The sequence below is a fragment of the Hemicordylus capensis genome, chromosome 1, assembly GCF_027244095.1.
Source record: "Hemicordylus capensis ecotype Gifberg chromosome 1, rHemCap1.1.pri, whole genome shotgun sequence".
In the NCBI taxonomy this organism is placed as follows: domain Eukaryota; kingdom Metazoa; phylum Chordata; class Lepidosauria; order Squamata; family Cordylidae; genus Hemicordylus; species Hemicordylus capensis.
The window spans coordinates 346,110,923-346,138,040 of NC_069657.1; the positions used below are offsets into that span (position 1 = coordinate 346,110,923).

General features: G+C 41.0%; 1 protein-coding gene across 11 annotated transcripts in view; it reads left to right on the forward strand.

Annotated features, from left to right (window-relative positions):
* The window catches only part of LAMA2 (laminin subunit alpha 2), a 759,697-nt gene that overhangs the window by 346,685 nt on the left and 385,894 nt on the right, over window positions 1-27,118 (forward strand). For all 11 annotated transcript variants that reach the window (XR_008313916.1, XM_053286200.1, XM_053286222.1 and 8 more), the window contains 2 exons: window positions 22,819-22,998; window positions 26,361-26,450. Coding sequence is in view for 10 of the 11 variants with exons in the window: in XM_053286200.1 (XP_053142175.1) it covers window positions 22,819-22,998; window positions 26,361-26,450 (270 nt within the window). In the remaining variant the exon portion in view is untranslated. The remainder of the gene's footprint in view (window positions 1-22,818; window positions 22,999-26,360; window positions 26,451-27,118) is intronic.

Below are 27,118 nucleotides of genomic sequence, written 5' to 3' on the forward strand. Positions count from 1 at the left end.
AGCCCTGTTGCACCGCAGCGTGGATGATGGTTTAAGCACATGCAGTAGCACAGATGATGCTGAACCACCCACATTTCAATGTACTGTATGTGAACCATTATTGTTCTTCACTATGTGAAGAAGCAGGATATAAATTGAATGTATTATATCATAATTCATTCAGTTTATATCCTGCTTCTTCACATAGTGCTCTGTTAAGATCAATACCGCAAGTGGACAGGTTTGAATGTCAATTCAGACAGGGGTTCATGTCCCACAGAAAAACCCAGCAGATAGCAACATGATGCTTAATGTCTCTTTAATGGCGGGGATAGTTAATGGAATTGTAGTGCTCTACTACCTTATAATCTTTCGATAGTCTCGGCACATCACAGTGAAGGCCCTATCTTATATGCACCCCAGCTGAGCCTCAGTAGGTGGTGAACAGGAACCATGGCCTCTCCCAAGGATCACAAAAAGTGGACAGGCTAATATGGGACTCAAAGAACTCAAATGTGAAATTGCCAACCTCCTTGCTAAAATATATAACTTATCCCTGCAATCAGGCTCTGTACCTGAGGATTGGAATGTAGCAAATGTAACACTGATTTTCAAACAGGGATCCAGGGGCGATCCGGGAAATTACAGGCCGGTTAGCTTAACATCCGTTCCAGGCAAATTGATGGAAAGCATCCTCAAGGATAAAATTGTAAAGCAGGGCCTGTGGCAGGATGCCTCTGAGTTCCAGTTGCAGGGGAATAAGAGCAGGAGGGAGGGCATGCCCTCAACTCCTGCTGTCGGCTCCCAGTGGCATCTGGTGGACCACTGTGTGAAACAGGATGCTGGACTAGATGGGCCTTGGGCCTGATCCAGCAGGGCTGTTTTTATGTTCTTATGGGAGCAAGTCATCCTCAAGGATCTTGGCCCAAACCAAATAGTCCTTTAAAGATAATGAATATAACCCAGACACAGATCAGGAGCCATTGAAGTTCATATAGCAAGGGAGTAACATGTTCCCTCCATGAGTCCAGCATCATCCACAGTCTGGCAGCAGCAATTTGCACTGGTTGCCATTTCCAAATTCTCTTAAAGGGCAGCCCTACATGAGCATGTTGCAATAATCTCACTGAGATGCAACCTGGAATGAGTGACAGTGGTCACAGGGGCAGAGCCACCATTGAGCAAACAGGTCTCCCTGCCGTGCTGCGAATGTGGCGCTGGCCAGGGATTGTGCATGCAAAGGAGGCTGTGCAGCCCCATTTGTGAGCTAAACCAGCACCGCATTCGCAGCGTGAATGGGAGTAACTCTCTCTGCCTTTTAGGCAGGGAAAGATGCTCCAGATGCACTGTGAATGTGGTACTGGATGGGGGATGTGGCCCCGTTTGCAAGCAAAGGTACGTCCTCTGCGTCTGATGACAGACACAGGGGTGGGGCTTAGTGTCTGACATCAGACGCAGGAGGCGGGGCTAGGGGTGTGTGGTGGCGGGCTAGACTTGGGCCACTGCTGGCCTCCCTCCACCCCAAGTAGTCAGTTCTCCTTTCTTTGGGAAAAGCCCCCAAAGGACAAGGCTGTCCTTAGGGCATGGCAAGCAGGGCAGCCGCCCCAGGCCCTGCTTTTTTAATCCCCATTATTAACTGGAAAGGAGCCCTACACTGGCTGATTTGCCCCAGGCCCCGCACTCTGCTAGGGCTCTCTAATAATGACCCTGCCAAAGGGCACAAGTCAAAGCTGCACAAAGACACTCCTCATCACAGCAGCTACCTGGCTTTCACAATCAAAGCTGGATCCACCCACAGACTGCAAACATGCTCCTTCGAAGGAAGTGCTACCCCATTCAGAACATAATGTCTCTTGTATTCTAACTAGTATCTTTTATTTTGTTGTTTACATGTTTGTCCCTGTGGAGATCCTGTAGAGCAGGGCTGGTCAGCTTTGGCCCTCCTGCAGATGTTGGCCCACAAATCCCATAATTCCTGGCTACTGGCCATTGTAGCTGGGGATTATGGGAGTTGTAGTCCAAAAACAGCTGGGGGCCTAGGTTGAGCAGGTCTTCTGTACAGAGTGGGTAGGGGGTGGAATCAGAAAGGAAAAGGAGGGAAAGGAGAAGGAGAAAATGGAGTTGTGCCTGAATAAACTCTTGGTTAAAACAAGTTAAGACTACTTCATGTTTATGAGGGAAGCAGCTATCAAACATCTCTTCCACTAAACATCAACATTTCTGTCTTGTGTGGATTAAATTTCAGTTTATTAGCCCATCACCACATCCATACACCAATTCCGAACATCCACTAACTACTTGTGATCAGATTACATCTTGAGATATAACCAGGTATCTATCATCTGCATATTGATGAAATTGAAGCCCAGATCTCTGGACAAGTTCCGCCAGTGATTTCAGGTTAAATAACATAGGAGAGACAATAGAACATTGTATGACCTCATCAGCCGACAGCCAAGGAGCAGAGCAGTAATTTCCCAGTGGAATTCCTGGGCCTAGATATGACTGGAACAGTGTACAGTACCTATAAATTCTGTTCCCTTGAATCTCACCCCACTTGAGGTTTTCTATTTTCTCTATTTCTGCTCTTATGTTTTTATTTATTCTTCTTTTTCCATTTCCCATTCCATCATGTTTTGCCTGTCACCAGCTGCATGACAGATTGACAGATTTGATTCTAGTCATTTACTTCTTTCACATCCATCTTTGGACAATTAATTTTCTCTAACCTTTTCCTCGAGCTATTCTTTAGGCATGGAAGTACAGTGAAGAAGATTGGTATTAAAAGGATTTAGAAAAACAGAAAGTGTAATAATATGGTGAATTCATGTAATTACCTACTGAATTGTTGTAATTACCTGAATCATCTTAACTTCAGAGTCCTCTTCTTTTGGGGTAAATAAGGGTATAACCCAATTTAACCTATATTTTTGAAGGGGCTCATGTTAAATTCAGAGTCATCATATTCAGGTAAACATGGTGTATGCAGTTTCGTGTATGTTTTGGGACATATCTGTTAACTTTTAGTATGATGTCTTTCTACATATGTCTTGTTCATTTTGGTTTTTCTGATCGTATATTTAGTGCAGGTCACATTTACTTTGAAGATCCGCTTATATGAGATAATTTTGTAAGTATGTACAATTATTTTGGCGCAAATAGGAAAATATACTAATGGGCTCTGTTCATAAGTTACCATTCTTTCATAAACGAATGTGCTGTCAAACAAATGGCAGTGACTTCAGAGTCCATGTTTAAAACCTCCACTCATTGACATTAATTTTAACTATGTAAAGATTTTTATTTCTTTTTTGGTCAAAGACCGTAAATAAAGGAGAAGGAGGATGATGATGATGACATTCATTTTCATTTTTCATTTACTTTGTTTTTTAAAAAAACTAATTCCTATATGCATCCTAGGGTGCAATGGAACTTTTTTGGGAAACTCCTGTTACAGGTAAGAAGTATATGGGAAAACAAATAAAACAATGAAAAGAAAACATTAAATGAATGGCAGCAAATAAAGTAAAACAAAAGAACTAAAAAATTATTACATCTTTGCTCACAGAGCCCTGTGTAAACTATTCAATCCAATGCAAGGTGAAAATCAGAATCATGCCAGCTCTTCCTCCCCGCTGCTGGCATGACTGCAGTGCCTCAGTCCACCATCTATGTTTTGGATGTCATGTTTGCTTAGTGGCCTCTACACATAAAGCACATGTATGCACAATGGGTCTATACATGTAGCTATGCAAACATGAATATCCAAGATGCAGACAGTGAGTTGGGCATGGGGTGTACAGTGAGTGTAGTAGCCTGCTGTAGGCATGTTGGGCAAGGCACCAAAATCTTGATTCTACTACTACCACTGTCACTCAGATTGAATTTCTGCCTGCATGGGCCGAAGTGCATAGTTTTAGAAATAACCCTGATTTACTGAAAAATTGTTTCTCAGATATCAAGTTTGTTGTTTGCCTATGTGATGGAAAGTAATTAGATACAATTCTGCATCTTTTCTTTCTATTTTATTTATTTATTTAGCATATTTTATACTGCCCAAAACTTGCATCTTTGGGTGGTCTTAATGGGCAATATGGTAGTTTATTATTATTAGAATTATTAGAATTATAGTATTAGAATATGGTTCTAATTGGCAATATGGTAGTTTTTCAAACTAATAGTTTTCTCCTTCCTTCCTGATACAGAACAAAGATAGGTATAAGGACTAGAAAATCATAAAACCTCCTGCCCTCCTGAAACTGATTTAACTAATGTGTCAATGTTTGTTTAATTTGGCTGGCCCAACATAAGCTTGAAAACACATTTAGAGACCCAAGGAATTCTAGCAATCCACAAATAATCTGAAAGGGGGGGAAATTGCCAAGAAAAAGTGGGTTGTTTTTTTTTGTAACTGCAAAATTATCCACTTACACAGAAACCTTGGAGGGAAGACCCTTGACACTGTAGCAATGTCACTGCTTTCATTCTCCATGTGCTCATCTGCTATCACCTGGATTTGCCTTTAAGTTCCCTTTTTGAAATGTAGGTCTTGACTTGCTTTGAAAAACTCCTTTTTACTTTGTAACTCATTCCTGAGCTGTGCTGGTGTCAGGCCAATAATGTCAGGAGTGCTGAACTCTAGTACTTCTCAATGCCTGGCTGTTAGATCTCCTTCATGCCTTACTGCTTGAACAGGCATTCAAGGCAAACAGATTGGCTGATAGGGAACAGCATAGAGAGGAGAAGGGACTTACAAATGAACTGTAAATTCAATTCTCCCCACAGTCTGATTCAATACTTTCACACTGGGAGTTTCAGATTGTCAACACTATAGGGTCAACGGGTCAACATGTCTACAGGTACTCAAAACTAAAACGTCCCTTCCAGCATGGTTTAAAAATTGCTGTGACATCTTCCTGCTCAGTAAAAGTTGATGAATGTAGTAAACTTAGTAAAAAAAGAAGCTAATACATTTTCATAAAACTAAAAAAAGATAAGTAAGGAAGAAGCTAATACATTTTCGTAAGATAAAACAATTTTCATAAGAAAAAAGGAGGAAGAATTACCCAGTTTGATATTTCCATCTAATCAATGTAGTTGCCCTCACTCAATATGGGTTTCATCTTGTCAGATGAGAAAAGATGGGTTGCATTGCTGAAGGCAAATTCTGTTGCTAGTCCTTGATTGATTGATTGACTGATTGATTAAGTGCCATCAAGTCGGTGTTGACTATTAGCGACCACATAGACAGATTCTCTTCAGGCTAATCTGTCTTCAGCTTGGCTGTTTAGGTCTGTCCATGGTGTATTCATTGCTGTCGTAATCAAGTCCATCCACCTTTCTTGTCGTAAACCTGTCAGGCTAGTCTCAAGTTATATGACACCCAGGAGGCTACCAACTCTGGCATTTAGCTTATCAGCCGGAGCGGATAGTAGACAGAGAGACAAAGTAGGTTATCAGGCAAAGCAGTACAAGCGATCCCACAGCAGAACCAGTCCCAGTTGTAACAATATCTAAGTCAGTCGACCAAGTCCAAATCGAGTTCCACAAGTAGAGTACACATGGTCCGGGGTCAGTGCACAAGCAAAGCAAGCAGAAACACAGCTGGGTAGTACAACAAACATGATGTTGCTTCCAGCACTGCAACTGTGGTGTGGCGGTCTTAAATAATTGGAAACCATGTGCTTTCAATCACTGGTCTCTGACTCAGCAGTTCTCCTTGTTAGCCGGGTAGTTCTGCACGTGTGTCTCCTAATCTCCTCCTGTCTCTTCAACTGGTGCCTCTCTACAGCTGAGATTGGCTGCGTCTCCTCCACAAGAGCTGTCATACTAGGCTCCGTCTCTTCCTCAATGTCCCGTAAATCGGCCCCGCTTGCCTCGGCAACTTCTTGCCTTTGAAGCTGCTGCACTCCCTCCTCTGCTGTTGCACTGCCTGTCTCCTCATATTTGGAGTCCAGTGGCATACCTATGACATTTCTGCTGGACAGCCTCTTTTTCTCTTTCCTTCAACATTCCCCAGCATTATGGACTTCTCAAGGGAGCTGGGTCTTCACATAATGTTTCCTTAGCTGCTGAATTTTACCTTTCTAGAGGCATCTGGTTTGCCCAGTGTTGAAAACAGGTTGCTGGACTTGATGGTTTGATCTAGCAGAACTGTTCTTGTCTTCTTACCATTGCCTGGTCTCACACGTACAAATGGTAGAATCCTAGGCAGTGCTGCACATGGCTTACCTACCTGTGTTTGCCTTGATGTCCTTCATTACGCAATGGAGGATACTAGGGCAGAAATAATAATTAATAACAACAACAAATAAATAAATAAACAATAACAATCTGCCCCATAATAAATGACTCACAATACTAAAACATCCAATAAAACACATCAAATCACACACCAATTTAAAAAACTGTTGTTTTTAAATCAATTTTACAAAGCCTTAGTGAACAGAAAGGTCTTCACCTGGCATCTAAAGGAACAAAGTGATGGTGCCAGGCGAACCTCATTGAGGATGCTGTTGCATAAATGGGGTGCAACCAGCCAAAAAGGCCTTCTCCTTAATAGCCACCTGCCCCACCTTGTTTGGCAGGCCTCTGAAGAAGATATTAAGCTCCAAGTCAGGACATATGGAGCAAAGCACTCTCTCAGGTAACCTGGTCCCAAGCCATTTAGGGCTTTAAAGGTTAAAATTTGAATTTTAACCACTTTGAATTGCACCCAGATACAGACTGGGAGCCAGTGCAGTTTATGAAGCACTGGTGTAATATGATGAAAGTTCCCAGTCCCAGTTAATAATCTTGCAGCTCTCTTTTTTTTTTAACCAATTACAGTTTCTGAACTATTTTCAAAGGCAGTCCCACCTACAAAACATTTAAACCACTGGGAGAGGTAATTCAGAGATTTGGTCTGAGGTGTCATCCATCTGCGGATGGCACTCAGTTGTCTCTACAATAGATTACTGCAATGTAAGTGAGATGAGAGGTTATCAGAGCATGAGCAACTGTGGCCAAGCTATCTCTATCCAGATGCAGTTGTAGTTGGCATATCAGCTGAAGCTGATAAAGGCGCTCTGAACCACAGAGACCCCTTGAGCCTCTAGCAATAATGCTGGATCAGTTAGCACCCCCAGACTGTAAACCTGGTCCTTCAGGGGGAGTGCAACCCCATCTAGAACAGGCTAAACATATGTGCAAATGTGTCACAAGAACATGCTACCGAGGGTTCCAAGACAGCTTGTCCGGGGCCAGATTTCAAGAGGCCCCACATCACCTAGAAAAGCCCCCTGGATGACATTGAGAGGATGCAGTGGTGGATGGAAAAAAACATTTTTTCTTGTTCCATCACTGCCACAGAAGAGGCTTGATAATTAGCTTTAACCTGTGTTTGCTCAGACTCACCCCATGTTTTCCTCCACTTGCGTTCCAACCATCTCCCATGTTGCTCCTTTGCCCTCCACTCAGGTGTATACCAAGGCACTGCATGGGATCTGCTTTGTGGGAGAGGTCATTTGGGAGAGATCATATCAAACCACCCAAGCTATCCCTCTGTTCTAGAGAGCAACTAGAGCTTTGGCAGGAACCCCTGCCATACCAACTGGAAAATTCCTGATATCCCTCAGGAATCCATTGGAGTCCATCACTCTCCGGGGTGTACCATTTCAATAGGTTCCCCTACCCTTGCAGAGTGGTAAAGCTGCTGAAACTCTAAACCTCAGAAGGAAGTGATTTGACCATAAGAAGGGCACAGATGACACATCCCCACTTTCAAATCACCATCCTCCTGCCCAGTCGAAAAAACCAGATCCAGAGTGTGTCCCAATTCATGTGTTGGGCAAACCAAATTGTGGGACAGCCCCATAGTTGTCATGGTGGCCATGAAGTCTTGAGCCACCCCAGACAAGGCAGCCTCAGCTTGGATGTTGAATTCACCCGGAACAATCATTCTGGTAGACCTCAGCACCAAATCTGAGATGAGTGAGCTCAGGGAACACCACCTTTATGAGCTCAGGTAGTGGGGTGGGCAGTGGGGTTGGCGGCTGGGCAGCAGGGTGGGTGGTACACAAATCAGAATACTCACTCTGTCCTGAGAGCCCAACACCAGGCACAAACACTCTGAACTGGCACTGACTTGGACAGGGGGCCTAGAGAGGAAAATAGAGTTTTTATTCATTAAAGCAACCAGGGCTGCCTGGGACAAAAAAGATTTTATTAACTAACTGTGCCTCTAAATAATCAAGTCTAGGCATGCATAAAACCATCTCTCTCTCTCTCTGTCCCTCCAACTTTACTATGAAATATCCACGTTCCCAGAGTAACAGTTACCTTTGGAGTGGAACATGAAAAGAATCCTAATTAAGTTCAAGATCTTGGTTATTCCTCATATGCTGCAAAGAATGAAGCCCTTTTAAAGCAAACTTTGTATTTATTTGAGTTGTGTGTTCCAAGATTTCTGCCCACAGCCACTGCTAATTGGAAGCACTAATCCTGAAGTAAGGAATCAGGAAAGCAGCCACAGCAAGTATGTAAAGACAGCTATGGAACCTTGACAGTGACAAAAGAGATAGTTAAAACAATTAAACGGTAGGCCCCCTGGCAGCCCCTAGTTGTTGATGCAGTCATTTAGAGCAGCTGACAGGATTAGCCCCTTCAGGATAAATTCCAAGGGTGAAGCAGGAACAAACATCGAATTCCTGGAAATAAAACCAGCATTTGCTAACTTGGCAAAAAGGCACCTTTTAATGTGGTGATTCTCTTTATTTAGCAGGGGGAGAGTAACTGGCCCTATCCACCCCCAGCACAGTGCCTCCAGTGACTGTTGCTGGTGTCTATCTTATGTTTCTTTTTAGATTGTGAGCACTTTGGGGACAGGGAGCCATCTTATTTATTTATTATTTCTCTGTGTAAACCACCCTGAGCCACATTTGGAAGGGCGGTATAGAAATCGAATGAATGAATGAACGACAGTAGGCAGGAATCAGCAGAGCCCAGTCACAGGTGCATTCGGGTGAAATCTTCAGAGCAGCAAAATGCTATCCATGATAGTGAGGAAGAGAGTGAGATGGAGTTAAACATAAGCGTTGGAAATGCTGGAACTGACAGAGTTGGGCAAATAGCAAACCTCATCTTCGTCAACAGAGGGTCATCCATAGGACTTATATTTTTGTCACACAATCAGAACACAAACATTTACCAAGGAACATCATACATGAAGTAAGAGGAAACTAAGTAATCATGCTCAGTCCTTCCAACTGTAATGAAAGTCCTGGTGGATCTGCTGGGGGTGCAGCCTCCTTAACTGAATTAACAGCCATGGTGGAGAAGGATCTATTAATGAGATGGAGAAACGAAAAGAGACAGTCTATCCCACCTTGGATGAGCAAAGGGGGAGTAACACCATGATATCCCCTCTGCAACTAGACCTAGAGGAGTCCTCACAGATCAGGCACCAGAGTGTCCAAGAACCTCGAAACAGGTGAGCTAGAATCCAACTTACAATCTGGCAGAGAAGAGAGGCATCAGCCCTGCCACCAGTCATCAGAAGTTGCCCATGGATGTGCACATAGTGTTACTATTCATCGACTCAAAGTGTTCTGAGTCAGAGATGGCAGCCAACCTTGCTAAGTAGTCAACTACCATAACTGTTATGTCAGAAAAGTCAAACTGACAATTAAGGAATTCTTATCATATACTGAGTACGTGGAATATAGCAGAATGGGTGTCTAAGATCTTAGATTTAAGTTTTTGTTAAGTATCTGACTAAATTTGATATATTGCTCCAACAAGAGACCTGGGTTATGGACAAGATGGAGCTTGTTGGGTATTATGTTAAATGTGTTAGTGAGATACCCAGTATGAAAGGGGGTAGACCAAAAGGGGGCTTGGCTGTGCTAGTTGCAGCTGGTTTACAGGTTAAGATTTCCCCGTTACCCTGTCACACCCATTGGATGCTTGTGATTTTACACCAATTTAAGCATGTCAGAATATCATTGGTCAATATTTGTTTAACCCCTCTCCGTGTGCATTCACAGATTAGACAACAGTGGGAGAGCATAGGTAAATGCATTGCTTAGAATCTAAGCCCACAGCCTATCTCTTGACTGGAAGTGACATTAATGCCAGACATGGCCCAAATGATGCAGTGTTATATGCACATTATGAGGAATGCCCCTTGGAGAAACTAGGAGTGGTTCTTTCTTCCACAGATTACTAAGGACAGCAGGTGCAACCTAGCAGGATTCTGCTTGATGCAGCTGGCCACTTGACTAGATCTATGTGCATTGAATGGGGTAGAGTAGGGGACCCCCCTGCTCAATTCACCTTCTGGACTGGGGATAGAATGTCTATAGTAGATTATTGGCTTGCTTCCCGGAACTTGGTCAGAAGTATAGCATATATGGTGGTGGAGCCTCACCCAGACAGTGATCGTCTCCCTTTGAGCCTGGGAATTGTCCTTTCTATCAGCGGTTGGAGGAGACTTACCAGAAATTAATTGGAATTGCCAGAATTATTCATGTTGGACTGTCAGAAGCTCAAAATGGTGACAACCACCATTTTGAAACCAAAATAAAATTTTAATGAGGTGTTCTTGCACAACAGCACCATTCTGGTAATAACAGAACAGCGCTCTTGCACAAGAACACTCTTCTTTCATTGCCAGAATGGTGCTCTTATGTAAGAACACCTCATAAAACAAACAAAATCATTAAAAATATCTGGATTGTCCGATTCCCTTAAAATTCACTATACAGAGTCCTACCAATCTGTACTTCACTGTGTCAAATTTCGAGGTCCTAGGCACAGCCATTTATTTTTCCTGAATTTCCCCCCTGGACCTCTATTGGGAACAATCCAACGGCCAGTCCAATTTCTGACGGGAAATCTGAATCCAACCTGACATCACACTCCCAGGCATCCAAGAACCTGATTCTGATACTTTCAGAACTGGATTAGATTGGGTTTGGATCAGATCCCATTTTTTCCCCCCACACAGCCCTAGAAATAATGTAGGTACTATATATACCTTTGGGGAAAAAAATAGAAACTGTATCTGTGTAAGAAACTGTGAAAGTGTGTATACAGATAATCATGTATGATTATGTCTTTTTGATGCATTCTGCATGAATACATGCTGAAAAGTCATACCTGCATTTTGAGCCATGTAAGCATTGTAATTTCAAGGAACTGCCAGCATCCGTTTTTGCCCTTCCAGTCACAATCTGCATGGGAGAAGCATTGGCTAGACTTTTAAGGCACAATGTTAAGGTTGAACCTATAGTTCTGCACCAAGAGGACAGGAATTAGGTATATAAAAGATTAGGTATATAACAAAAGATGTTTGAAGTATACATTATACTAAAAAAAAGGTATTTAGAATTCTTTCTGTATGACCTTTTCAACTTGAAAAGAGGGAGGAAGTAATAACACAGTTAAGCAAGCATACAGACTTTTGGCATTATGCTAAAAATGACTGGAAAACTATGATTGCTCTAAAAAAAAGAGACAGAAAGATTTACTGCCATTTTCCTTGAGGAAAGTTGGAATGAAGATCTTCTAGTAATGAGACAACAATTCATTTCCATTTTGGCTTTCTTTTGTAGTAGCTTGATAGTAATTAATGTCATTTGTATAAAACAGAACACTGATTAATAATATAATTCATATAACTGTTTAATATGGTGCAAATGATTCAAATGTAACTATTTAGAAAGTACACATTGTTCACAACAATCTAGGACTGTTTAGGGGTAAAATGGTTGGAAAATATATTTGGTCTGCTTATGCCCAATTACAATATTTGTTACCAAGGAAAAGAGATGGTTGCAGATGGACTTTGCTGAACACTGATAATACTGTATATTATTAGCCAATATACAGTGTTTGTTGTATTTTTAATGCGCATACCTCTACAGTTCAAGTGTTTTGAAACGTGTGTCACATCTATACATTTTGCATGTAATTGTATGAGTGCACTCATGGGTGGAGCCACCATTGTGCAAACGGGTTCGAAAAACCTGGGCCACTGCACTTCAGGGGCCGTGCCTCGTGCCCCAGCCACACCTCTGCAGATGACATCAGACATAGGGGTGTTATTTTGCTCACAACATGGCCGCGCAACCCTGTTTACAAGCAAAATCTGGCCAGTGCCATGTTCACAGTGTGGCAGGGAGCGACTCTCCCTGCCTTTAAAAGGCAGGGAGAGCAGCTCTGGCTGTGCTCCAAACATGGCACTGGCCGGACTTTGCTCACAAATGGGGCCGCACGGCCCTGTTGGCAAGCTAATCTATTCCCCCTTCATCTAAGACACAGGGGTGTGGCTTAACTATGCACCCTATGTCTTATGTCAGATGCTTATGTCTGATGTAGGGGGCGGGGCTAGGGGGCCGCAGCGGCGGGCTGAACCCGGGCCGCTGCTGGTCTCCCTCCGCCCCTGAGTACACTTCAACTAAATGCAAGAGGAAGACTCAGACACTGAAGAACAACCACACTGGCTCAGTCATTCTGAGTTTTAATGTCAGCCAAACATTAACATGTAGTGAATTTGTAAGTGTTGAATTAATGTTTTGTATTTATTTATTATTTTATTTATTTTATGCTACATATTTATATCTCGCTCTTCCACCAAGGAGCCCAGAGCGGTATACAACATACTTAAGTTTCTCCTCACAACAACCCTGTGAAGTAGGTTAGGCTGAGAGAGAAGTGACAGGCCCAGAGTCACCCAGCAAGTTTCATGGCTGAATGGGGATTTCAACTCGGGTCTCCCCGGTCCTAGTCCAGCACTCTAACCATTACACTCACACTGGTTTTATGATTCAGCATGTGGCTGAATTGCAATTTGTCCTGACTTTATTATTTAAGACCATACCTATAGAAAATAATGTAAAGAAGTTAGCAGAAGTATTAATGGATCTAGCACCCTCTGAATCTAGAGGGTTTTGGCCCTGTCTATTTATAAAGCAAGTCTAATGAAAATCAGTGCAGTGTAATCACTGAGTGATATTAGGCCATTAATTATTTCTTTGGCCAGCCTATCACATAGGCTGATGTGGGGGGAATAGAAACTCACTATGCCACCCTAAGAGACTTGGAAAAAGGGTGGGGCAAACAAATAATACATAATGAGGATATATTACTTTGCTGCAAGCCAAAAACTAAACAAGCCTATATCAGGTAGATGTAATTAATTCATGAAGAAAGGTGAGCTTTAGTTACTGTATAATTATAGACTAAAATTTCAGAATCATATGACTGGACCTTTAATTTTAAAAATTCAGAAGTTACAACAAAGCTCTTTCCAAAATTAGTTTAAGACTTTTTTGAACTCATCTACCTAATACAGTAAAGAGAGGCTATTACTTAAGCAAAAGAAAAATAGTAGAACGTGTTTTCATTTCACTACCATGAGAATGGGAAATAGATTGTCTTGTCAGTCCCCAAATCTTTGCAGGATCTTGCCCACAATAGATCTGGGCAGTGAGAAGGATGTTTGTGAGCAGAGGCGTAACTAGGGAAAACGGCACCCGGGGCAAGCACTGAAATTGCGCCCCCCTGCCACATCCCCCCCACCGCCCCCCAACATACATCTGACTGACACACATGTTTCAGAAAACTTTTATTTTAAAAATTTAAAAAATTACCAAAATTACCAAAAATTTCAAAATGCACTACATACTTAGGTTTTTCCTCACAACAACCCTGTGAAGTTGGCTTGTATCTCAAACATCAGAATTATGATGCAATGATGATTATTATGATTATGATGCCCCTCCTTCATGCCCTGGTTCTGTTCCTGACTTTCCCTTGTGAGTGACTGTATTTTAACAAAACGAAAACCAAGGACTCCAAAGTAATTCGAGGGACTAGGGTGATAGTGCTAAAGACTCCTTATTCTCCCGCTGTTAAAGAAAGACTCCCCTTTTCCAAAACCGTGCGCTATTTACACCAGAAAAGGTTTCAAATGGAGGGGGAAGCATTTATGCATTTATGCTTTGTTTTATGTTACGATTTCAAAGTTAGAAAAACTATAAAAGGGCCATTTTAGAGAAGATATGCACTGCCTTAGTTGCAAATCCTGCTTTTTTGAGATTCCCTGCAATTGAATAAAGCGATAATATACACCTTTGCTATTTAAATTGGTTGGAGAGTATTTATGACAATAAAAAATGAAATGGCATTTCAGATGCAACATTGGTTGCCTAAGACCACTCAGATTTAACTAATCTTCATCACATTGACAAAAAGAGCAATTAAAATTAAAATCCATGACTAAAACCAAACCACTTTGGGGTTGTTTTTAATGAAAGGTGGTATATAAATTTAACAATAAATGTTTAGCAGTATATACTTTCACCCCCTGCCCAACCTACAATTAATTCCAGCTTATTTTCAAAGGGCTTCTAGTTTTATTTACAAATTGCTTGGCAGCACCAATGTTTAAGTAATCGCTAACTGCTCCTAATGATAGTTTTACTTATTGTTAAATTTATATACCACCTTTCATTAAAACATTCTCTGTTCATCTGATTTTCAGTCTGGTTAATTAAATCGGTGGAGGTTTAGACTTTTCTGATGGGCTGAAACAGCTAATCCATTTTGATGATGACATATAATTAAATTAGCTTGCATTACATAGTGAAAAAGTCCAGGAAGGGAGAGATGGGGGGATGTGGAACCCAAGGTTCCACATCCCCCCCATCTCCCCCTCCCTGAACCTTTTCAGTTAAAACGTGGTAAGATTATAGGGGAGGAAGGACTTGAATGAGGAAAAAGGGGAACTGGTTCGGGCGTTCAGGAAGTTGTTCAGAAGAGGGAGTTGTTCAGGAAGTTTGCTCTGGTGCGTGTCCTCCTCTTGACGCATGCGCAACTGGTGGTGGGGCGCGCCGGGGAGTGAGAGTCAGAGACTTGGACTACGAAGATGCCGTGGTGCCCAGTGCTGGATGAGCAATGCCAATGGGGGGGCGCGCGCCAGGACCGGGGGAGGGGGACTGCTCTGCAAAAAAAAAAATTTAAAAAAATTTCTTTTCCGGCAAATCGGTGGGGGCACTTTTTGGCGCCCCCTGCCAAGTGGCGCCCGGGGCACGTGCCCCCCCTGCCCCCCTATAGTTACGCCTATGTTTGTGAGACAGTATGCTGCTTGAGCATATGAAGTTGAGAGTTACAACAATGGAATTGGAATTCAATCCTGCATCAGAGGAGAATGTCTGTCAGCATCAAAGCTAGAGGGTAGAATTTCTGTACTGAGCAGAAAGCTGGACTAGATGACCTGCAAGCGTCCCTTCAACTTCATGATTCTATAGTAGTCACTTGACAGAGAATGATCTGAAGTCTGTGGTATGCAGGTTACAGATTTTGTTTTATATGTTAACAATGATGTATAAAAGAAAGTTATATTGAATTATATAGGTGTGTGAGATAACCCAAACAATAAAGGGAGAAGAGAGTTTTTATTAAATATAGTTTAAGTATACTTTACACATATAAAGGGTGTGGGTGTGAAACTAGTTTGTACTTTCTAGGTTGTTTATAGCCATCCCTCACAAACTGTGATGGTTCCGTCCCTGGAAACCCTTGCTGTTGGAGAATTTGCGGTAGACCAGCCATTGGTTTCAATGGCAAACAGGGGGTTAGGGGAATTGCGGTTATGAAGCGACTGAAAACAAGGTAGAAAATTGAAAGAATCACCCCCTGACTCCCGAAAATGACCCCCTGTCTCCTGGAAATGACCCCCAACCCCCCCAAATCACCCCAGACTCCCCCAAATTGTCCCCAAACCTCTGAAAATCACCCCAATCCCCAGAAATGACCCCCTGACCCCCCCCATTACCCCTACCTCCCAATTTTTTAAAATGCCAAAACGTGGATACTCACGTCACGGTTGGCAAGGGCAGTCACAATTTCCCAGTCATGGATACTCAAATCCGTGATTGGGGAAACCGCGATAGGCGAGGGATGACTGTACTATTATTCCTGACAGAAGCTCTCTGTCTTTAATGATTGCATGGTTTGCATAGAACCACTAGCTATTATGTATGTACATAGACAAGCAACAATGTTGGGGAAGCTGTACCTGTTGAATTCCTACCTGTCATATGGTTGAAATACAGAGCATCTGTGGGGGGAAATAATGACATTCTTGGTGACTAGCATTTGCGGTGTTAGAGGACTTAGCTCAAGAAATTATTGAAATTATTACAGGTAGTACAATTATTACAGGTAGTACAATTTTCCATGGCTGTCGTGAAAATGTGTCTTATTTTACTAGTTAGGTTAATTGTGTTGTGATGTGGCTAAGCTTGTCTTTTCACTTTCAGCCATTCAGTGGTGGGGTTTCTTGGCCTATACAACTATTGCCAAGATTTAATCACCATGTCACATTGTGAGCAGGCTGAGAGTGCTTGTTCCTCCTGTGCACAATGTTCTATTTATTTTTCCTCTGTTAAATTATAATAATTTATAAAAAAATTTATAGTATATAAATAAAAATAATTTATAGTATAGTTCTCTTTGAAAACAGTTTCTGAGATGCTTTTCCAGTTTATGTTCCAGTTGCAGTGAAATAGGAACTGGCGCTTCAGATACAGATTGTGCTCCAAATTTAAGCTGTCGCTGGCCCTGCAAGACAGATGTTTCATCTGCAAAGACCAACTAAAGAAACTGTGCTAATTCCTTCAATTTTTCCTCTGTCCTCTAATAAACCAGTATTTTGAATCATACATTGGAATAAGGGTAATTGGTTCATTTTTCTGCTAGCACTCGTGCTCACCCAGAGTTGGTTCATGCAGTCGTTTCACCATCAAATTTTCTCCACAGGAGCTTTCCTGTGATCACGTGGGGAAGGTATTGTGTGAAGCAGCAGCACATGAACACATATTTTCTGTAATAATTTCCATAATCATGGCAGTGGTTGTTTGGTGCTATAATGGATATGGAAATTGTTGTAAAAGTGTTTGGCATACTTCTAGTAGCCATCTGAATTTTCCTGACAGGCAACTTCATGATGAAAACTTTTCACTCAGTGACTGATGCTCAAATTTTCTTGATATCCTCCAGCTCAGACTTTCCGGAATGTATTTTATTTTATACACATGCTACTTTTGCCTACTTCTCTTCCGATATTCTTTGATCCTTTAAATCTGTTTATTCCCTGCATTCTACATTTACTAAAATTGCTTAACTAAACCCCTGTGTAATAAGACTGCTGAGGCAAGGGACTACATTGCCCTAAAGACCCTGTCTCTTGACTAGCAGAAAAAGAAAGAGAGAGGAGGCAAGGAAAAAAAAAATGGAGAAAGGGGATGGAAACAGAAGCAGGTACTGAGAGAGAGAGAACGGCAGCCTGGGGAACAAGTCTGTAAGGGCACTGGTTTTACCGCAGATGATGCTAACACCCTCAGTGCTTTCTTCCAGTCCTGCTTTTACATGCTACTTATGAGCACTTTCTTGTTTTAATCCTTCTTGACCCATCAGTGACTTTCAACAATATTGCCCATTCTGCTTATCATTCTTTCTGTCTCTCTCTGCCAGGCTTTTGCGATACTGTCTGGTTTCAGCATATTTTTTGTTATCTCACTGCTTAGTTCTGGAGTGAATGTATCTCTCCCCCTATCTTCTTCTCCTCTCTCAGTAGATGTGTCCCCAAGGCTCTGTAATATGGTTGGATGCCATTCTTTTCTTTTCATACCACTCCTCTGTACAATGTAATGCATATTTAGGTGGGAGTTATCAGTAGTGATGGTGGATGATATTAAACTTTAGCCACTTTAATTCTATCTCCATCTGTTCTTGCTAATATAGCTCTGTATATTCACCATTTTAGCCTGAGTGACTCCTCACAAGTTCTCATTCAATAGGAAGAGAGCATAATTAATTGTGTTTCTTCTACAAACCTCTTGCTCTTACTTGCTCAGCATTGACAATGTTGTGCTCTGCCCTTCATGACATAAATCAATCACAAAATATATACATTTGTTTCTATATGAAGCAAAACAATCTCTATAGAAAGCAATCAATCTATAAGTGAATGCAAAAGCAGATTGAGTTCAAATCAATGACCAACACCCAGAGTAAGTTTCATACTAAAGCAGCATGAGTACTCTATGCCACCAAAAAAATCCTTATGTCATGGCCCCAAGTTTGGACATCCCTCACTGGTGGGGGGTCGGCGGGGAGCACAGACCAGGGTGGGAAGCTTCAGCCACATTGGGCTTATCCTCTCCACCATGGCCAGAGGAGACGCCCTAGCCTTCATCTTCGGACTATGAAGGGCCCCTCTGAACTGCATGGCCTGGTGCAGGCTCCTCAGTCTCATTGGAACTAGCATCTACAGAATAGAGCATTGCCTGTTTAAGGTTTCACAATTCCTGTAGGAGCGGAGCAGAGCAAGAGACAGGAGATGTAGAGTAGAGCTAATTGAAGGCTCTATGCAGGTCTGCTCAACTTAGGCCCCCCCAGCTGTTTTTGGAGTACACCTCCTATAATCTCCAGCTACAGTGGCCAATATCCAGGGATTGTGGGAGTTGTCAGCCCTCATCTGCAGGAGGGCCGAAGTTGAACAGCCCTGCAAAGGGACCACAGCCCTATGTAGAAAGTGCTGGGGAGGACAACATTTCTCAGCATTCCTTGTACTCACTTTAATGGCTCTCCCCTGGTGCTGTGCATGGACCACTCTGTGCAGAGGTAAGAGAGTGCGAGCAGCTGCCTCTGAGCAGGGACAGGGGCAAGGTGGAAATAGTTTTGCTTTGATGCTTTGGAGCCAAATCTTTGCACAGGCCTATTTTTTTTAGCATACCTGCCTATTGCCCAGCTGTGAATAATGAATATGTAGCCAAGTTGTAGAAATAGTAACACTACCATACTTTTCTCTGACATGACAAACATACCCCCAGGTTTAGGAAAAAATTGAAATTATTAGGCTCTCACATAGTCCATTCTGGAATCTGATTATGTCCTGATGTCAGCAGCATCCCTGGATGGAGCAGTATTCACTAGAATGAAACACACACACAAACACATTTGGTAATTGCATCATGTTTCAATAGATCATATATGTCTGCTCAAACCCCTCTTGGCTTCCAGTGTGCATAGTTATTGTTGAAAGCCTCATTTAATATTTTGTTTTAGTTGCAATGGTAATAAAGAAAAAATGGTGAATGACAAATATACTTCAGGGGAATTGAATTTCTTATTACACTGTGATTTATTAATAACCTCTGCTTTGACAATGAGCAATCTCTTTAAATATCTCACAAAAGACATTGTCTTTGACAAATTACTTTTCATACAAAGATGACAAATGCAAGAATTTCACTTCTGTAGAAAAAAGGATCTATGGGAGAAGCAATTTTAAGTTTCAGGTACAAGTGGATTAAATATACTGACTGAAGAAAGTAAAGTTCTGTCTTGCTTAAGCTGTGTGAGTTAGTTGTCCAGCATATAATAGTATTTGCTAAACAATTCATTAAGCTGACATTTGTCTATGCTCTTTTGGGGATTGAGTTAGTTGAAGTAGACTATGACATGAACAGCCCTTGACATTTTGCTGGTGGCTTAAAGCTGTGCATTTTTAAGCAGCTTAGTTCTGTACTCATTAACAATCAATGGAACAGAATGTAATCATTAGTTAAATAAACAATTAATACATTAAGATATCCAGAATTTTTCACTGGAAATGTTTCATGCGATATCTATCTATCTATCTATCTATCTATCTATCTATCTATCTATCTATCTATCTATCTATCTCACATTTTCTTCTTGCAGTTATCCAGCTATGCCAGGAATATTCCAGGATGCTCTATACAGAAGCACTCCTTAGCATACAACAGCCTCATTCTCGATAGTGTAGCATGTCACATTAAACTGCAAGCATGTGGCAATTATTTTCTAAGTGTACCCGGTGCCTGTCTCTTCATCTATGGTCAACATAGCTTATGACTAGTGTGGGTCTCCAGTTGCTGATAAAGGTTATAAGGTTATTATATCTTCATGGGCTAAAAGGCTCAGCAATATAAATGAGTGGAGGAAAGGGACATCTGTCTGTAGTCTAAGCAGCAACTATTAATGAAATACTTGCACATGTTGCATTTCTGCACAATCTTATCCTGCCCATGAATTTCTTGACAGATACCAGAATGCATAGCTGGTTTGGAGTGGCCCTGGGATAAAAAGTGAAGATGGGCTCCTGTTCCACTGCTCTCTTCTTTGGAGAGGCACAAGAGAAAGCAAAGAAAAATCTGTTGCCCAACCAATGGGACCCCCTGCTACCTCAGGGGCCGTGGACATTTGTCCCCACTTGTAGGGATGTGCAAACAAGTTTGATGTTGAATGACTGTCCAGAGGGGTTGCGTACAATTAAAAAAAATTTTTTTTTTACTTACCCACCTTGGGGGAGTTGTTGGAGCTGGCGGGCGGGGGCTGCAGAGTTTTCCCCTCCCCCCACCGAACTCGCTTTATGCCACCACCGGCTCTTTGGCCTGTTTGGGCCTTCCCCCTATGGTGCGGTGGCCATTTTGGAGGCCTCCGTGCCAGCGCAATTGGCCTCTGCATGAACTGAGTCACGCAGAGGCCAATTGCGCAGGTGCGGCAGCCTCCAAAATGGCCACCTCACTGGAGGGGGAAGGCCCGAATGGGCAGCATAAAGGGGAGGGGGAACCTCCACAGACACACACACCCCACGCTGCCTCCAACAACTCCCCTGAAGGGGGTAAGTAAAAAAAAAATTAAATGTTCATGGACCCCCACCCACCCCCTGGACCAAACTGAACCAGTGGGGGGTTCAATGGAGTGCCGGACCAAACTGGTTCAGACCAGAACCGTACCGGACCAGCTGGTTCCGTGCACACCCCTACCCCCTTGTTCATTTGTAGCTATACCCCTAGAATGGTGGTAATTCGTCATTCTAATGTTTACATTCTGCTTATAAATCTCATGCTTATATTTTTGTCTGTTATTCTGCAGGCATCTGTGTTCTCGGTAGGCTTGTGTCAGTGATTTTTGATTTCGTATCTGACTTTCTTAATCTCTTGTGAGAATTGTGCAGATTATACAGTCCCGTGTCATATTCATGCTTAGTTTTGAACCAGCATCTTTTACATTTTCTGTTTATCCTCTAGATTATCAAGAAACATTGAGAGGATTACTGTGGTTGTGCTATTGCGTAATGATAAATCTAAAAAGTTGAACATTGCATCTTTCAGAACACATTGTAACTTGTGGTGTTTGTCAATAACTGATATAAAATGCAGGAAATTCCAACAACAAGTACTATTAGGAAACTTAAACTAACTCTGGTTACAGGACCAAGAATTGCTCTTTGCATCCTTAGATTGTCCAGAAAACCTGCGTCACATGGTGCTCCCTTTAGATCCACGAGGGGCGATGCCTTTTCTCCTTTGACAATTGAACTTGAAAATGGGAGTCTCACCTTAGCTCAGTTCTTTATTGCCTTCTGAAGAATAGGAAGTCCTTTCCTTTTTCAGAAGCCAATAGGCCTGCAGATGTGATAGTATTTTAAATGTTTCACTTTAATCTTAAACTTGAAATAATGTTATGTTGTCGGAATCTCTAGCATGCCCAAGCCTAGTGCTCTTATTATGCAAGTGGTAGGAACTTGCAGTTAAATGCATTTAGTATTTTAGAAAAAATGAGAACTCTCAGCAAAATAAAACATATCTATATCTATACCTATATCTATATATATCTCAGTTTAAAACAACAGCAACAACAACCGCCAGTGAAAACCATCCCAGACTAAAATGTTATAGCTTTTGAATAGAAGGTGAAGCTGAACCTTCTAAGTACTTCAGCCAAGTAGCTGGGATTTTTTTATATGTCAGAAACTACTTGGGTGTGATGGAGCCCAGAGGATTTTCTGGCAAATTATCTCACTTCAAATATCAAAACTGTGAGTAGGAAAAAAACAGAAATGTTTTGTTAAATTCGTCATGAAGATACCATATGTTATATTGGTTTAAAAAGGAACATATGCATGATTTTAAAAATAGAAACCTGAAATTCAGTTTGAAAAGCTTAGGCATCACATCACTTGGGTTCAGCACAAGCTTTTTACTCTTATTGTCATGACCAGTGAACAGACCAGACTTTTAAGAATATAGGTATTCTTAACATTTTCATGTATTATATAATTCATTCTCAAATATTCAAAGTAATCAGAAGTTGATATTTATTTATTTTTCTTAATTAAGAGCTTTTAAGTCACCTAAGAAGACAGCTTTCAGAAGTTAAAATATAACAAAGTGCAGTAAATAATAAATGTAGCATATACATTATTAATGTAAAAGTATTAGAAAGGAAAACCGAGTTAGACATAGCTAGCAAACAACAGCTCTCATAAAACCCTAAGATGTCCTCTGGAGAGAAAGGAGTTGTCATTTGAAGGCAGACAAGGAAGAGAGCATCCAAATTTCAGGAGAAAGGGATTTCTAGGTATGGCGTGGGGGCAGGAGCCACCACAGGGAAGGCCTGTCCATACATCACTTCCAACCAAACTTCATACGTCTAAAAGTGTTTGGTGTGGGCTAAGCAATCCTTCCATATCAAGGTCCCAGAACAGCTTTTCCATGAGGCAATGTGAGGTGTTAGTCACTGTGCCATGGGGCAATGTCTGCAGGTGCTCGATCACACACCCATGGGCACCTGATGCCACGGCCTTCCCCCTCACTGGGCAGGTGGCGGGGGGGGGGGAGAGACATATTTAAAAGACAGGATATCTTTTCAAAGTATTCCTTTTCTCTATCACCATGCTTGAATTAATGTACAAGTCTAGTGTTTATAGACAGACTCAGAACTGTCCTTTCATCTGATTCTAATCATTTTGCTTTGCAGATTCACACATCTTTGATTAATGGAAGACCAAGTGCAGATGACCCTTCTCCCACACTGTTAGAATTCACGTCAGCTCGCTATATTCGCCTCAGGTTTCAGAGGATACGGACACTGAATGCTGATTTAATGATGCTCGCGCACAGAGATCCCAATGAAATTGATCCTATAGTTACAAGAAGGGTAAGCCCTAGCACAGCTGCTAGACTGTCAGAATATAATGCTGCTTTGGCTACTGTTACTAATGTCTAGGGTCCAAAGAATTATGCTTGAGTTTCTGGGACTTTATCTTTATTTTACTTAAACAGCAGACTTCCCACCCTACATGGCACTACTATTAAAATTGAGGGGTGTATCAAAAATGGGTTGTAATACGGCATGAGGATCTATTGTACAAAGAAAAACTGTCAAGTGCCACTGTGTGTACCCATCAGTGTTAAGGACTGAGGAACAGTGTTAAGGAATTTTCCTGCACAGAAGAGCAATATAAAATACTAATGATATATTTAAAATATAATAGAAAGCACATAGGCAAGTTCACTTAGTGTCATTAGTTACATTATTGCACCTTTCATGATCATTCTATTGCAGCATTTGTTAATGAGTGATAAACGAACAGACTGTTTCATCATTTCTGTGCCTGTTCAAGGGGAATTTAATCTATTCTGGTGATTATGAATATTGAACCAAAGGATAGTAGCTATTCCAGATTAACAGTACCTCATATATGTGACACTGATATCTGTCATCAGTGCTTTGAGGTGGTATTGTTTCTACTACTATGTTTTCCCATGGAACAATATTTATGTTTATCTCATGGAACAGTATTTATATCCTGCTTCCCCCTCAAAATAGTCCAATAAATGATTCTGCAAAATAAAAATATTTCTTTTGTATAAAAGAGAAAAACAATTTAAAAAGTTGAAGTTAAACAGCAACTAATTACATGCATCTAATTAACATGCATGCAGCTAATTTAAATGTTATCTATTTGGCATTTAAAGAATTTCCAACTTCTAAAAATACATTGTTTCATAAAATTAATTACTACAACAACAACAACAACAACAATAATAATAATAATAATTTATTATTAATTCGATTTCTATACCGCCCTTCTAAAAATGGCTCAAGATGGTTTACACAGAGAAATAATAAATAAATAAGATGGCTCCCTGTCCCCAAAGGGTTCACGATCTAAAACGAAACATAAGACAGACACCAGCAACAGTCACTGGAGGTACTGTGCTGGGGATGGATAGGGCCAGTTACTCACCCCCTGCTAAATAAAGAGAATCACCACGGTAAAAGGTGCCTCTTTGCCCAGTTAGCAGGGTTGAAGTGATAATGAAGTGATACAACACCAATCAAATTGAGCAGCATCAAAGTTGTAATCAATTTTTTTAAGGTTATGATTCCTAAGAGGTGTGTGGGGGTGTGCGTGCACACACATGTGCATATGTGTGTATGTAGTATACACAACACATATGCATGCATATGTGCACACTCTATGCAAAGCTCTTTGGGCGTCTTGCAATGTAAATGATATAACATATAAATCACATTAAATGCTTTTTATCTTTCCGGGGGGAGAAATATAATAAATTATATTTGGTTATTTGAAAGACTTTTGAGATATAGATACAGCGTATCAGATTAACCTAGTGATAGATTTAACATTAAACATAAGTCAAAATTCCCATATCCTTGTCTATTTTTTGCTCTGGAAAATTCATTGTAAACATTTTTCTGCTTAATTTTTTTCCTCATCTTGCTCACTACTTCTAGCTTATGCTTATTTATTGTCTAACATGTAAATGATTTTTATTCATTTCTGTTCAGCAGAAGGGGAAAAAATCATTTTACACCAAGCAAAAAAAGAAGGGGGGGGGTTATCAGTACAGCCTTGGTATGCAAGATCAATAGAATTCAGTTACAGATCTTTCTCCCCAAAGATATCTATAAGTTTCTTTGGACCTTCAGCATGCTTTCATCCATAGACTTTGGTTCATTTAACTCTGGATTGATTCTTCTATGAGATGTGGTGAGGTGGTTGTCTCATGTGGGGGATTATTGGGGTAGTAATGGGTAAACAAGATGCCACCCACAACCTCCCTTGCTGCCTTCTGCTGCCCACCACAAGCAGCTGCCGCTCAGCAGAGAGCCACTCCAAAGTCATCTTCCACCTCCTTCCCATTCTTCTTTGTTCAGTGGCTGTCACTGCAACTTGACTTGGTATATCCCCATAGCACCTTCCTCACACACCACTGGTCTGGTTAAGAAATAGGAGGTAGAAAGAATTAGGAAAGGTCAACAGGACAGTTGAGTCCTGAAGATGGTCTTGAGCCCAGGGGTGCACAAAGGAGCAGGGGAGGGCACACACCAAGTCAGACAGTGATGGGTGTTGCTGCCATGAGGAAGGAGAAGGAAGTGATGGAGAAGACAGAGGTAAATGTGAATGTTTGTGAGCAGGGGGTGGAATTTGGTTCATGGAAGTCTTGGGCTGCCACTAATTTAACTTGCCACAGCCAGCACTGCTATGAACATTTTAAACAATGAAATTCATTCTGGAATTAGTTCTTGGTTAAAATAAAACAATACATTTGTTATTCTGAAGCCAGTGTATATATGCTTTTTAACTGGGTATGTGCTTTCAGTTAGAAGATTCTAGAGTTTGCAGAGAAAAATGACAATTCTCTCAGTATAAGCCTAGCTGTATGAGTGTCTTTAGGTTGTTTGTCACATGTGATGTATCGCTGTGATAAAATAAACTGAAAAAATGTTTTGGGTTTTGCTCTGAGTACCATTGTAGAAAGGCAATCAGATCCCCCCCCAAAAACACACACACACACACACACATAATATATATATATATATATATATATATATATATATATATATATATATATATATATATATAAACAACACAGGTTCAACTGATACTTTTTTTGACGTTTTCACGGCTGCAATTGCTATAGAGAAGGAAGCAGTTTCTTTTTAAAACAGATTGCCTCATCAACAGGTTGCCTCATCAGTTTTCTTCATCACTAAGTAAGCAACTTACATATAAGTAGTCTCATATATAAGTCTAAAGTCCACCCCACAATGTGGAAAATTTTCTACTGTGGAAAATGGTATTTTTCCACTGTGGCTCCAAATACTCTGCCACAGTTTTGTTGAAGCTCCTGAGAGAGACAGTGAAGAAATTGACAAGAGGAAGCTGAAATTTTTATGAGAACATCAGTAGGTGAAAGGTGGAAATTGACCAGGCGTTTATTGTCACAGACAAACGCATGCTGGAGCAATATAGAGGTGGAGAGTCCTACCGTTATTTTATTCAAAGCCCTAGAATAATAAAATTCTGTATTGATATATTTTCCTAGATATCAGTGGAGACAGGTGTCATTGAAATAAAACATTCATCTTCATATTTCCACACTCATCATTAGGAAGTTGTTCAAGACTAAAACATAGATGACAGTGTTGTACCTGAAGTTTACAAGATAGTTGCAATTTCATTTATTTACCTTTGTTTTCATTTTCAGTATTATTATTCTGTAAAAGATATCTCTGTTGGAGGGATGTGTATCTGCTTTGGCCATGCAAAGGCATGCCCACTGAATCCAGCTACAAACGTATGTATTTTTCTAAATTATCTGAATGTTATATAGCAAAAACAGGAAGGAAGAAATAACCTTCATTTACACTGATTTTAAGACAAAGTCTAGTCTTCAACATACATATTTTCTAAAATGTTTATGTTATGGTTTTAAAAATTATTTTTAGGAAGAATACATTTTAAATGATTTGCAAAGTTTTATCCTTTGCCTGTTGGAAGGAAGTAATGCAGAGCTCAATGAGACTTATTGTCTTGTAGTGTGCCTAGGATTGCAGGCGTGATGCCCAATGGTGTGCATATTTACTAAGTCCCACTGTGTTTTTTTAGATTGCAGCTTTACCTGATTAATCCTCATTAACTGAATTTGTGTTTTTGCATATTTCAAAGCTTCTGTTTGGAGGCCTTGTCAGGCTATTGAAGGAGGACTATAGTCAATCTTAAGCATGGAATAACTTATAGGATAATAAAACTTACTATGCATTGTTATAAAAAGTTTGTCTTTGATGGCCGACATCCTGAATGATGGGTATTCCTAACATCAGCTTTGATGTGGCACATTGTCCTACCCTCAGCAAAGTTTTTCCTCTCCAGCAGAGTGTTTCCAGAGTATGGGCAAACTCCAAAAGTATTTGTGTTCTTGCTCAAGAGTGTACATACTTTGGGAAGCACAGTGGGTAGCGCAGC